This window comes from Acanthochromis polyacanthus, chromosome 13 (assembly GCF_021347895.1).
Source record: "Acanthochromis polyacanthus isolate Apoly-LR-REF ecotype Palm Island chromosome 13, KAUST_Apoly_ChrSc, whole genome shotgun sequence".
In the NCBI taxonomy this organism is placed as follows: Eukaryota; Metazoa; Chordata; class Actinopteri; family Pomacentridae; genus Acanthochromis; species Acanthochromis polyacanthus.
The window spans coordinates 13,721,302-13,735,720 of NC_067125.1; the positions used below are offsets into that span (position 1 = coordinate 13,721,302).

The following is a 14,419-nucleotide window of genomic DNA, read 5'->3' on the forward strand; positions in this document are numbered from 1 at the left end:
TGAAAGATTAACAAGAGTTCAGCTTAGTCTAAAGACAGAAAGGGTTTATTTTGTGTGATTCTAAGTTCCAGATACAGGATCTTGAGTTCAGAAATGGCTGAATATGGGACAAGCTAGACAATGCTGGGCATAGAAATAGTGGCCTAAGGCTTTTTCAAAGTTTTGTACGTGCAACAATGTTTTTGTGCAGAAAAACAGACATATTTTGGGACACTTGTAAAGCACCAACAAAGGTCATGATGATGATGATGTTTCACTGAGCCCTCTCTAATTATGTGATCTAAATAGACAGGAGGATGCTAAGAGCTAACTGGCTAACTTTCAAGACTGCTTGATGTTTCAGCACTCTGGAGACGTGCACACCATGCACCCAAAATGCCTGCAGACTGTCCTTTTGAAATTTATAACACTTGTAATGAGACCAAACAGCAGGTAGCATCAGCATCCGAGTGTCTCCAGGGAGATAAACATTAGCAAACTAGCTAACAGGATGGCTCTTTCTCCAGATCGCAAATGAGGTCATGAATGGCAATGATCATCAGTGAGGTAAAGGTTACTTGAATATGCAGATGGGTGACAAAATAAAGAAAAAACCTAAACCCTTGTTTGGGGGGTGGGGATCTGGTGGCTCAGTTAAACTGTCAAGGTCATTTTGCTGTAATGGTTTGGGCCCACTTGTCCCTTTAGAAGGAAGAATCAAATCAATACAGCATTTTTCTGAGTGATCACCTTTATCACCTTTACTGATGGGAGTGGTCTCTTTCAGAATGACAACCCTGGCATGACAACCGGACACTTTTATGTAGTTTTTTCCTTTAATTTGCTACCTGCCTGTATCTCTATTAAGATTAGCACTGAGTACAGAAAATGATAAAGCCAGGGTCATCAGGTTAAGTGCTAAGATAAGACACAATAGAATCTTATTATAAAAATCCCTTCCATATCTGTTTTGACTATTTACTTTAGAACTCAGTAAGATTACAGAAAGGAATAAAAACAGAATATATTCTGCTGTCTTCAATGAAAAAAACCATTTTAACAAAAAAAGCCCCATTAAAATGTGCACATGCATATATGCATAAATCAGTGCAAAAAATTATGTCTTTGTCTTTATAAATAAAAATTAAAGAACATATTTTTATTATTTGAACCTGGTTTCTTCATAGTTATGGACTAAACATAACTTTTATTTACTCACTCTCTCAAAAGGGAACACAAATAAACATGTTAGTTTTCATTCTTGCTTTATTAGATCAGCAGCAGACTAAAAAGGTTTTCACAGTACACAGGGCCTTTTCTATTCACAAATAGAATAACATCCTACAGAATAAATTTAAATTGTTTATTCCCTGAATATTGGAAATGAAAAAGGGTTATTCTTAATACAAGTCTTATTTCGTTTTTACATTCGTGTTAAATTAAGCACATTTAGGCATAGAGGAATTCCTTTTTCCTTCAGGAGCACTCGTCCTGGCTCTCATTTTAGCTGTTATTTATTTTGCCTCTCTTCCATCCTCTTTCACCAATCAAAATGTGTCTCTCTCTGCCTTTTTTTAAATAGTTATTGCTCTCTGTTTGACTCCCATCTCCAGTGAAAGGGTTTCATTTCACTAATGCAGAAGTGAAACCAACTCCATTTAACAAGGGAGTCTCATTGAATACTCTTGGGGCCGTGGGAATAATCAAAACACTGCAAGAGCCAGCAAGGAATACCAACTCCAGTTAAGAACAAAGGAAATGGAAATCAATGGCAGAATATGCAGATTTTTTTGACAGCTCGACATGCAATAATCTTTTGGGAGTTAGCCCTCTCTTGCCTTTACCAGGTTAAAATAACAACTAAGCAGGAAAAAAAAAGAAAAAAAAGAACACAGTATGTTGAATAAAGGGCACAGGATTACACCTACTTAGTTTTGTGTGAAGGTGTTCCAAAACAATCAATAAGAAATGTACTGCAGTGCAAGCAAGGCCGAGTCGCCCCAGGCATGGTCATATCTTTAAGTGCGCTACCAACTTCAGGAATTCATTTAGAGTTAAACACTGCATTATTTACAAGCTGTGGCTTATGTCTTATGGACAGTTGTATTTGTCGGTTTGACGACACTTGAGAAGCTTGAGGAAAGTCTCCATCTTATGAGCATCTTTCTTGAAGCAGCTGAGCAAAGTATAGTCTCTCATAACAGATTCCAGCATCTCTGGCTGCACGTCAGACTGGTATAAGCCTTGTTCACTGTAGGTTGTGGCCAGCGTCCCCTCATCCAGCATCTGCACAGGAACATTAGGAAACATTACGGAAATATTCAGAAAAGGGAAGACATCGGTCTAAAGGAAGAAGCCAGAAGTTCTAATATTATGCTTGAAATTTTTAACTTGAAACATGATTGATGATAGTTTTGTTTGTTATTCCAAGCAGTAACTGTCCCAGTGTGATATTTGGGTCTAGTTACAAATGACTGTATTCCTGAAATGTGAACCGACCCACCTTTTTGATGAGGACAACAACCCCTTGCTCCAGACTGATCAGTTTGTCAGACACCCACTTTGTTTTGTTGAGCAGCATGTCAGGAGCGTGATCGTAGCGATCCATTGTTGTCTGCAGGTAGACCAAAGGCTGGATCCACGACTGGACCAGCATCAGCACAGAGTGAAGCAGCCATTTGTCCTGCAGAGCACATTGGGGGAGAGAAGGGAATAAATAAGTGACTTAAAACTGAATGTCTGCAAAGTTGCTCTTAAACATAAAGACTATAAAAATTAATAATTAAAAAAACATACAGACACAGGCATTGAAGAAAACACTTAACAGCATTGCTTTTGATCAGGGACTTATCAACTGCAAAACATTCAGTAATAAAAACAGATTGAAATATGGACAAAGCAGTTGAACCTCCTTTAATTCCCCTGACTCTACAGCAAGAGCAAATGACCACTGTACAAATGGCCATTAAACTGCAAAGCAGGCAATATTCCAACAGAAAGGGCAGAGGATAAATGACTAAAATAAAGAACCCTGTACTATGTGCAGCTTTAAAGACCACATTTACTATTATGTGATGACATAACTTTTAGCCATCAGCTTCAATATTGCTAAAAAATGAGTGGTTAAAGAAACTGCTGCTATATACTATGGCCTTTGTTAGTTGAAGGAGGACTTTTGTAGAACAGCCAAGTCACTCTTCACAGGCCTTTTGCTAAGTGGCCCCATCTAGTTTCCAATCCAGTGACCAAGCTGATCTTTGTCCTAAAAGGCTGCGCCCTGCTGGATAGCAGTAAAAACCTCTTTCAGTGCAGTTACTGCAAACATCACACAACCGAGCAGCTGACAAGTGTGCATGCAACCAGTAATGTAATAATATGACTCCAAGACATACACACATGCACAAACACATGCGTGTGCACATAAATTAAGTCCATTTAGATCCACAAATGTAGACATACACAGAAACTCAATCCTCTGCACTCATGTAAAGATACACAATCCATAGTTGTATTTCTTTTTTTTGTGTGTGTTCTTACGCTCTGACAAGGAAACTGCTTCTGTAAACACTGTACATGAATAGATACAAAAAAGCAAAGGTGCACACACACATTCCTGCCATTCTGAAGAGATTGAAATCAAAAGCCCTAAAAAGGAAAATACAGAGACAACGTGCTTACAGATATCTGTTGGATTTCACTTTTGGAGCTGGGCAAGGGTAAGGCTTTGGTGATGCATGTGTAGCCGGCCTGGCTGATCTGGAGCCGCAGAGGGAGTGGAAGGAACATCTCCTCCTAAAGAGAATTCACAAAAACACATTTATTTACTCTCCATATTCAAAAGTCAACTTCATCAGCAGCAGTATTAATTAACATCTATAATACCTTTTGGAATTCTGTAAGTTTTAAAAATTATTACACTTTAGTCATAGCCTTAAAAATATCTGTCTGGAGAACAGAGGAGTAACATCACAGTAAGAGTTATCAAACTGATTTAAAAACCTGTGTACAAAAAGACATAGCAGAAAAACAAAAGCTTCACCAGTCTTTGCCACTGGAGACGCATTATGTTCTCCGGCATGCTCTCATCTGTAGACCCCATGCAGCTTATTCTCAATAACAAGCCCTACATCATCTCATTTCAAAGACCATTTTGACTCCAGAGCCTCAAACTGAAGGGGATTCAACAGGCTGCGAAACCTGCGCTTTCGCTGCTGCAGTATATCATTATGGCATTCATATTACCCCATTGTAGGTATGTTTCTTCAATAAAACATTTTTGGTTCAGAGGAGAGATATAAGATTACTTTGACGCCTCGCAGTGAGGTGATGATCATGTCAGAATCAAAAGCCAATAACACACAGTATCTAACAGAAAAGGTGAGTGCCTCTGGTCCAGCATAGTGCTGAAAAGGCTGACCAAAAAAATCCTTTTGCTCTTCTGCACCTGTGTAGTTTGGGGAAAATGGGGCTCATGACTAAGATTAGAACTGTTGTTTTAGTGCTTGCATAAAAAAAAAAATGGATTCATTGCTCTCTAGATGACTCTGTTTTATTATATAACAAGACCTTTTTGTCCTTTATAAAAAGAAATATTGGATTCAAGTACAAAATCCTGCACTGATGCTGCCTAAAACTATGTTTCAACAGCATATTTCATAAACAAAATAAATAATTAAAATTATTTTATGCCCAACAGGCAAGAACATACCCCCTGTAGGTAATTTTCTTAGATTGCACTCCAGTTGAATCCTTTTTCTAGCTACAATGAAAAACAAAGCAAAACCCTGTCATGTGAAGAAAAGTGATTTAGTTTCTCCTGAGATTAGACACGCAACTAAATCTTTGCCCTTGTCGTTTTCTTCAAGAGCATGCGGATGCAGTGGGTCTGCTGAATAGTTTAACAGTTTTTGTTTTTCATATTGCACAAGTGCCAGGATTCATTTTGGGTTAACGGTCAGTGCTACTTACAAACAGAGAACACGATTCTTCTGAGACACGGTAGATGAGCTCAGCATGATGGATGACTCGGTCTAGAAGTTTCTCTTGTGAGATGGAAGTGCAGCCGGAGAGACTGCCCTGCTCTTCTTTACAGTCAAGTGGCATGCTTACAGTAAGGAGAGAAGGCCAAAGCAATAGAGCCCATACACTCCTCTGGATGACTGAAGACACAAATATAGAGATGGAAAAATTGTTCACAAGTAGATCCTAAAGCGCAGAAGTCACAATGATATGATCAGGCTATTTCTCCATTGTTTTATTACAATCCAATTTAAATCGCCACTCATCAAAACCAAATAGTGTAATTTATATAATGTATTAAATAGACAAAAAAAATGCAAAGCAAGGTCATGGCTACAAAGGATACCTTACCTGCCATTGTGTGCATTCTGTCAGTCTTCTTCAAGCTTTCTCTTGCTATTCTGTCATTCTGACTTGTTTATAAAGCCTGACCAGGTGACCAGGTCATGAATAAAGAAAAACTAATTTTCGTCTTACGTAGGTTCTTGTAAAAAGACACCAGTCTTGCCAAATCAACACATTTCTTTCTTATGCATAACACAAAGATGGTGACTATGGATGGGGCAAGTTAGGTACAAATGTGTAGGTGAAACCGTGTTACCAGATTATTCCATGGATCACTCTCGTTGAAATTCGGGACATCACCTTCAGATGAAGGAAAACAGACTGAAACAAAAGTTGAGTCTCAGAAAAGACAAAACAATCAATTTGATAATCTGGTTAATAATATATATATATATATATATATATATATATATATATATATATATATATATATATATCTTTAAAATCACAGAACCATCATATTAATAGTTTGATTGATTTCAATTCTTCATACTAGTGCTAATTTTTTTCATAAAATATAAACTTGTATATTCTACATTCATTGCATGTGAATTGATCTATTTCAAATCTTGATTTGTTTTGTTTTATACTTACAATCTTGAATTATTAAGATCAATTTTTAAAAAAAGAATTTATGTGACAGAAAAGTCTAGCTTGTGGAAAGTGATCATTTGTATACTCGGTACTTGGTTGGAGCTCATTTTCTTGGATTACTGCACACGTAGAAGAGGCTGGCAGCATGCACTATAATGCAACATCAACTAGACCAGCAGATATACACAAGCATGTATTAAAGATAATAAAAACAAAATACACAACATTTACATATTCTTCATATGCTATGAAAGACCAACAGAGTGTGTGCACATGTGTGGGGAGCACGTCAACTACAATAGTTCTGTCTTCACCATGTGTTAGACATGAACAAAGGAGAAGGAAGCGAGAGGTTTGAGTGTCCTCTCCAGGTATGGGTCTGTTTGGAGCCTGACTCAGATCATGCGAGTACATGACATCTTTGGAGGATTATAATGCCAAGTGATGAAAAAAGACAAATTGATTTTATCATGTTGAGCCCAATACCCAATAACTCCATACAGCTCTGTAACTTGATTATAAGAAATCCTATGTTAGCTGTGTTTACTGTTGTTCTATACTAGCTGCGTCTGTGGATGCCCAGTTACCACAGTCCAGCAAAAGAAAAGTGTTCTTGTCTGTGTGTCCTGTGTAGTTCTGTCGGTCCAGCCATTGATGTGCAGGTTTAGAAATTTCCAAGATGAAAGACAGTCTGTGCTGTGGAGGTTTAAAAGACATGAAACCTGTAGCTGGTCTGTTCTCTGCTCAATTAGCAGCTAGGAGCTAACGAGCTTTGTTACTCCTGCTTCTTGTGCAGTTGGCGGGCAGATTTCCGGTGTAGCTGCCGGGCTAACTGAACTCAGTTACACTTAGTTATCAAACTGTCACAGAAAGTTTGTGAAATTTGGGTGTGTCTCCATCATGACTATAAACTGTACACAGTCTACGGTCATGAGCGAGGGAGCAACAGGTGTGCTGTTAGTTTGTTTCCGGTCCAGGTCCCAGGTTTCCTCAGGTGACTGCATTAGCAATTACTATTTACCTTTCAGAATGAAAGCTCATTTACATCACACCTATTTATCAGTAAAGCACCCTGTGGCAGTTACATATCCTCCGTTTCATCTCAGACATGATCTTGTGAGCACAAATGTGTTATCTATAATTGAAAAGGTAATTTGGCGGTTCATTCATTTGTAAGTTTTGCAGGTAGTTCATTAGGCAATTGGACACTTATTAGCTCTATCTGACTTGACTAAGCATGAACTTAAGTTACAAAAACAAATTAACAGCAATGGTACTGTATAAAATAAAGTTAAGCCTTAAGTTAGTGAGAACAGGATGGCTATTCATGTTAATCTGTAGCACCTAAAATGATGAGACCCTGTTCTGTAATGTGAGAGTGTTTTGCACTTGAGAGGACACTAATGAAGTGTTACCAAGGAGATTGTCCATGTATTCTTACAAAGTCTAACAGTGGTGTTTGAGTGCAATCAGAATTTAGACTTTAAAAAAAAAGTCAGACTATTTCCGACTTTGAGAATTTTTAGACTTTTAGAGTTGCTAACAAATTCAAGTTTACCCATGACACTATAAGAAAAGCAAGCGGTCTTACTGACAGTATAAGATTATATATTATATTAATATATTTAGTTGTGACTGTTAGGGGCAAACTCTGGAGATTTCGAGATTTTGTGCTATAAGCTTTTTTTCCACTGGAGTGGCTCAGGGCTATAAATATGTAGCCAGAGGCAGAGATACTTCTGGAGTAAAAACATAGTCTGAGTGGTGGTCGGAAAAGTTGTGGTCATCATCTGATGAGTCTAAATGCAGGTCATGTTTTTTGTCCAGTATTTCAGCGTGTTTCTGTTGTGTGAATACGCACACAGTTGATGTATGTGGCAGTTTTGTTTAGTGTCCTTATGGGGCCTTTTGTCACCCCACTTCAGTCTGTTATGAGGGCGACAGGTTTATGCAACAGATTTATGTGGCGGGCTCAGTTGTTTTCTTCTTTGCTTTAGGAGTGAGTTTCCCAAACCTTTACTGTCATTTTCCTGATCTCACGCAGTGAGGGGTTACCTTGGCATGCCATTAACACATCATGAGTGCACACGCATGGATGCAGGTTGTGCAAGAACAAAGACTTAAAAGTTTGAGTTGTCTTCTAGGTCTTCTGGTGCGTTCTTTTCTTGGAAATATGCACGCCTCAGACGTTTGTAATAGTCTCGAGGATGCTCACACTGAGAGTGTTTAAATTGGAGAACTGCAACCATTGATGTGATCTTGTCAGTAGGAGAAGAGAATTCATCTGTCAGACCTTGACAAAATTCCTTGTAGTCACTTCTGACACTGAGAGGTTGGCACTGTAAATACCTGTGGAGGGAGGGTGCTGGTTTTTCACACGTTTAATTTTCTCCTGTTGGGTTGCATTGGGAAAGTTTATCAGGTTATCATCCAACTCCCTAAAAGTAATCATTAATGTGCTGATCACAGTAGTTTGGAACAAAGGTTCAGTGTCTTTATCTATAAGCTGTAGTTCCTGACACTGTGAGGTCTTTCCAAGTGAAGGCAAAATAAGCTAGTGTTAGTACAGACATGTGCATCACGTGCTTTGGTTGAGAAGTGGAGGCTGAGCAGCTGTCATCACTCTCATAGCAGTGCAGAAAGCAGGTGGATGAGTCTGGAAATGTTCCGGTCCCCCCATCTGAAGGGATGAGCACTGATGAATGTGTCAAGCTTCAGTGGCTAAGAAGAACACAGAGCAGATTGTCTATGAAAGGAGAAATTACTATCTTTTCAGTGTCTGTTTCAGAGAGGTGGGAAGTCAGGTTACTGTCATCTCTGTCTCTCAGTGAAGGTTGAGGAGCTAACTTTACTCCCAAGGACTTAGGGTCAGTTGGGAATTGTTCCCATCCTCTGAGTGGAGAGGGAGTCAACCTTTCATTCAAGGAGGAGTGTGAGTAGGAATAAACCAGAAATACATTGGCTGAACAACTGGGTTTATTCAAGGTGTTCTGATCTAAGCTTCAACAAATGACTTAAACAAAGGTAGTGTCTACAGATACGGACCCGTACCCGTAGCCTGTGGCCTACGGATACGGCACTTTCCATTTGCCGACAGATACGGACCCGTACGCGAGTCTCGCGAGTCAAGAAGCTGCTAACCACTGCAGACTGTTGAAAGGTAAGCAAAGGTTAAGGTTAGGGTTAGTGTTAGGGTCAGGTTTAGGGTCCGTACCTGTAGTACCGATGCTACGGGTCCGTACCTCTAGCGTCTACCGGGAGTCACGTGACCAGATCTCGCGTATCTGATTTGCAAATGGAAAGTGCCGTATCCGTAGGCCACAGGCTACGGGTACGGGTCCGTACCTCTTGCAACAACCTTAAACAAATGAAATACAAGGCAGTAATACTTAGGAGTGTCTCTCTTAAAGTGACCAAAGCTGGAATACGTGGCAGTAACAGCTAGGTACATAATTTCTGTTTGAGAGGGCTGGTGACGTGCTGTGTCTCAATTAAAATTAGTATTTAAATGATCAGTTAATTCTGACTAGACCAGGGCTCGGCAAACCGCGGCTCTTTCAGCCCTCTGTTGTGGCTCCCTGTAACTTTGGAAAATAAATTGTTCTGCCTTTCAGGCACGTTTCAATGCATTTTAATATAGAGAGTTTTATTGTGAAATTACCGCTGTTATTTTGACGTGTCACTCCACCGGATGTGCTGCTGGGGTTTTCCCCTAGGGCAGAGCGCAAAGTTGATGCAGAGAAGATGGAGAAGCAACGCCTATAGTTTCACATTGTTTTGTACTCAAGAATGGCAAGTCTGTATATTAAAGCTCCACTCCAAGAAAGACACGTCTTGTCTTTGAGTCAAAAGTACTCATGAGTACTATGGTAAACTATGGATAATTGTCTTGCTCAGTATCTACTCTTTGATAGGGTAATACACGTTACTCGCAAGAACACGACTCGATGTCCAGGCAGCAGGTCAGTGAGTCAAAGGAGTGTCGTCTTGGAAAATAGGGCAGCGACTTACCGGAGAAAAGTTATTAGCTTAAGATAAGTAGGTTTTACAAGTTAAATAGACATTCGCAAAATATTGATTTCCAGCTAACATTACGTAACATATGAGGTCCAGGAGCAAAAATGACATTAACCAAGTAAGATAAATATTAGTGGTAGGACAAAATTTAAAAAAATGAATCTATCTAATTAGAGGCTTTGTAATTAATTAATCACGACTGATTAACAAGGGCATAGAGGTAAAAAAGCGATATATGCAGTGTTCTCTTCATTTTAAATTCCAAACGGATTTTGCGGCTCCCGGTATTTTCTTTTCTGTGGGAAACGGGTCGAAATGGCTCTTTGAGTGTTAAAGGTTGCTGACCCCTGGACTAGACTATTGCTGTAGCCCTTCATAGGGCAAATGATCATATTCGGTAACTTCCACACACGTTAAATATGGCGTTGCTATGGCCTCTGAGTGAGGTCAAGAAGTATGTGTTTTTTACCCAGCCAATCAGCGAAGATCACTCTACGTTACAGCACACTACATCGTGGCATTTGACCAATCAGCAGAGACCTGGAACATAATAACTTTCTCTTTTCTCCAAAGTTGTAAAAGGACGGACTCGTGGCTCGGTCCTCTTCCATATTGGCGGTCAAAACGTCCACACTAACCATGGCAAGTTGACGAATCTCACACATTTTAAAGTTGAGCAGTTGTGCTAAGTCATGATATACATTTCTTGGAATGGCAAGGAGTTATATATGGTAATTTTATTAACCTTGATTTTCAACATGAAAATTCAAAATTATGAAAAAATGTTACAAAAGTAAAAAAGTCTTATGTCCTCCAATAACACTCTCGGGTTGAAATTTAGAATTTCAATGAATTTCAGTGACTGTCCTTCAAATATGTGGTACTCAAATGTTGAACTGGAATTCTTGCAATTATTACAGAGCACATCTGACTTAAATGGATAGCAGCAAAGCAGACTCCCAAGGTAACGCTAAAGGTGGCACCACAATGCGCTTCTTTGTAAGTGTAGCTGAAGTCCACATAAAGACTTTGTGTTAGTCTAAAAGTGAAGTCAGAATTTGTTATATTGGCAAAGAATTATGCTGAAATTAATATACTGAACGATCATGAAGAACTGGCGACAGTGCTGTGCCTCACGTTGGGCACCAAAAGATGCAGGTGCACCTGTGTTACCAGGTTATAAAATGAAGTAGTGTGTGTGGTATGTATGTGTGTATGCTGGTTGCGAGTGTGCCAAAGACAACGTGTGTGTCTCTGCCTTAAACACGTTAGGCAAGAACAAAAGAGACTGTGAAGCAGGAGATTTGGGTGTGCTTTTCATGTGTTTGTCTGTTTGGAGGTTAATTCAGATCACGTGAATATATGTGGCACCTACGAATATCTCTGTTTCTTATGCAAAGTTCCTTTTTTTCCTGAATGCTCTGCATCCGACAAAAGGGAATTTGTATCAGCCTACCTAAATTGATATACATTTCATTTTCATCCATCCAACATTGAGATATTGTCCAAAAATCCGAGAGTGAAGACTGAGACTGATTAGATTTATCAAACAAAAGCTGAAAATGGAAGGGGCTGAAAAATCCCTCCTTTCAGCTGAGGTAAGGGTGTAATGTAGATTTAAACACGCATGACAGAGAAGGCTGCAGAAAAGACAGCGTAGAACTATAATAGACACAACAAAAGGCGGCTGAATGAATGAGAGTGGGAAATCACTGGGATCTAACAAAACCCCTCAAATCTTCCTTTTTTTTTTTATTTTGACATTCATATTCCATTCTGCTCGGAAAACCATGGGTGTGTGAGAGGAGCTCTACCCAGAAGCTGTGGTTTCCCAATTGTAATGACTGTGTTCAGCTGTCACAGACGGAAGCACATATATCGTAGTAACCCATGTCTGCTTGAAACACTGCCAGCCTAGGTAGGCGTACAGAAATCCATTAAATGCTCCATTTTGAGAGTTTCTTTTATTGCCTCGAGCATTTGCTGCACTACTTACTTCATCTGTCCTTTAAATTACTTCTATTATGAGTGTAATCAAATTGGAAGATTAATGAGGATGAGTTGCCTGGCAATTTATAGTAGTAAATCCGTCCATGTATTTTGGGTGCAATTTACTGAATATTTTTTGCCTTGTATGCAGAGGGAATAAAATTGCTTGTTATTGTTATTATGAACCACAATCATGCAATCAAAAAAGTAGAATGCACTGGGACACAAAATAAAACTGCTTCCTTAAAGGAGGATTTTTAGTTTTCTCTTTACAGGAACCAAACCATGAAGTGTGGGATGACATTTAAGACACTTGAGCTCAAATGTTTATTTATTCAGTCAAGCATGTTTAAGTAGAAAGTGGGCTAAGCTAAGCTAAGACAGACAGGGGATCAGGAAGTAGCAGCTGATGGGTGTTGAGTTACTGAACTCCACGTCACGGTGATGGTTGCTATTCAAGATATCCGAAGCCTCCTTTCACATATGTCAGCCTGTTTCATATGAATCACTGTTCTCTTGTCACCTTTCTTTTGCTCCTCCACTTTATTCCTCCGCCGCCGTTTTGCTCAACAGATTTTCACACCTCTTTAAAAAGCGTCTGGTTTTCTTCCACCTAGTGCTAAATCCTGTTAAATGTGCAGGGAGTTTAATAGAACACAAAACATCCTAATTAATGTGACAGAACTCAAGTCGGAGGTGTGATCACGACTCTAATATCAGGGCATTTTGTTCGGTTTAATCTAAATTTGGACATCAACCAAAAGTTATTTGTAGCTTCTTTTGTTGAACGACCTAATACCGGTTTAACCTCGTTTCTTTTTCACACTGGAGTCCATAGATTCACATCACAAGTAATTATCCAAGACGCAAACATTGTTTTTGCATCCACATTTTTTAGTCTGCAGCTTGTGATCAGACAGGCCATGCTATTAGCAGTGTTCTGATGAGCAGGTAATGACTGATTGGCTGATTTAAAAAATGAATTTTCACTCACTGTTTGGTTGGGTTTATAGAATTATCATTGACTGATTTAAAATTGTCCCATTTACAAAGTTACTTGCATGTTAGAAGCTTGGTAAGGTTTAGGTGCTAAAACTACTTGGCCAAGTTCAGAAAAAATATCATGCTTTGAGTTAAAATTAAATTCTTTTCTTCACATAAAAATACCTTAAAATTTCTAATCTATTTTCGGGTTTACCAGAGTGATGAGTCCAGGCCCAAGTAATATGTAATTGGTTGCTGAGGCGCAACAGCTGGAAAGTAAAATATAATAAATGGCCAATCTGTGTTGATTAGAATCACATTCCTGATAAATCACAAACAACCGTAATGAGGGAGATATATGAAGACATAAGCATTTTAGTTGTGTAGGAGTGTAATTTTAGGGAGACAGGGCTTCACAGTCAGTAGAATTCACAACTTCGGATGATATTTTCTATTAACATCACTTTATTTGTTGACTCCCAACACTTAAATACAGGTAACAAATTAACTCACCTGCATTGCAAATACAATACGCCGCCAATTTGTTCTTGTGAGCAAAATATGAATGCTTACTAAAGCATCTATTTTTGTCGTGCGCAACATTAAAACTGCTTTAAAGAATTTAGTTTTCAAATGACTGCAGAGAATACATCTATCACTTTAGCCAGAGTCATGCAACAGCAACAACGGGATATGTGTGTGTGTGTGTGTGTGTGTGTGTGTGTGTGTGTGTGTGTGTGTGTGTGTGTGTGTGTGTGTGTGTGTGTGTATGTATATATATATATATATATATATATATATATATATAAAATCATAGGATTACACCATTAACTGATTGTTTATAAATTATCTTTACTATCTTTAAAGTATTATTGATAAAAAGTTCTAGTTTACTAATTGCTTAAAAGAAGTTACATTCCATATCACTATTTATGTGAAAAACACATGCAATCACTCCTACTGGCATTTTATATGAGTAGAGAAATCTTCTTGATCTTTGTCAGGGCCTTGCTGCTGCAATTTCCTTATTATCCATTTGTTAACCGTGTGCCCAGTGTCAAGCTGACTCCCCATGCTGCTGGCATTTAGGGAGGTATTTTGCATTAATTCTCTTCTCGTCTCTGAAACCCTCTTGGCCCTTGCCCACACCACGCTGGACAGCTGAAGGCGTGTTTGTAAAGTCAAATTCTGTGTAGTTCATTCTGTTCTTGTAGAGTCGTGAAGGCTGCTCCTCTGATCGTGTGCTTTGGCTTGGTCCAGTGCAGTAAACAAAGCATTTCTATCCACACCATGAAGGATGTGTGATATGGTGAGACTGTGTGGAATGGACTTTTTCTTTTTGCAGCCCTTGCACTCCGTGTGTAATAACAGGCTTCTGTCTTTTGTCACACAAACCACTGTAGATATACATGTGGGTAGATTTTCAGATAAAGCCTACCTTCAGCAAGCCATATCTCTGATTCTTCATCTCTTCATACAGGGATGACAAGAT

General features: G+C 38.9%; 1 protein-coding gene across 1 annotated transcript in view; it reads right to left on the reverse strand.

Moving 5' to 3' along the window:
• Positions 1 to 1,227: 1,227 nt before the first annotated feature.
• The window catches only part of smtla (somatolactin alpha), a 379,498-nt gene continuing 366,306 nt past the window's right edge, over positions 1,228 to 14,419 (reverse strand). Inside the window, exons 2-6 of the mRNA XM_051957890.1 lie at positions 5,350 to 5,384; positions 4,948 to 5,138; positions 3,658 to 3,771; positions 2,483 to 2,662; positions 1,228 to 2,265 (exon numbers count right to left, since the gene is read on the reverse strand). Coding sequence (XP_051813850.1) covers positions 2,071 to 2,265; positions 2,483 to 2,662; positions 3,658 to 3,771; positions 4,948 to 5,138; positions 5,350 to 5,365 — 696 coding nt within the window. The 5' untranslated portion in view covers positions 5,366 to 5,384 and the 3' untranslated portion in view covers positions 1,228 to 2,070. The remainder of the gene's footprint in view (positions 2,266 to 2,482; positions 2,663 to 3,657; positions 3,772 to 4,947; positions 5,139 to 5,349; positions 5,385 to 14,419) is intronic.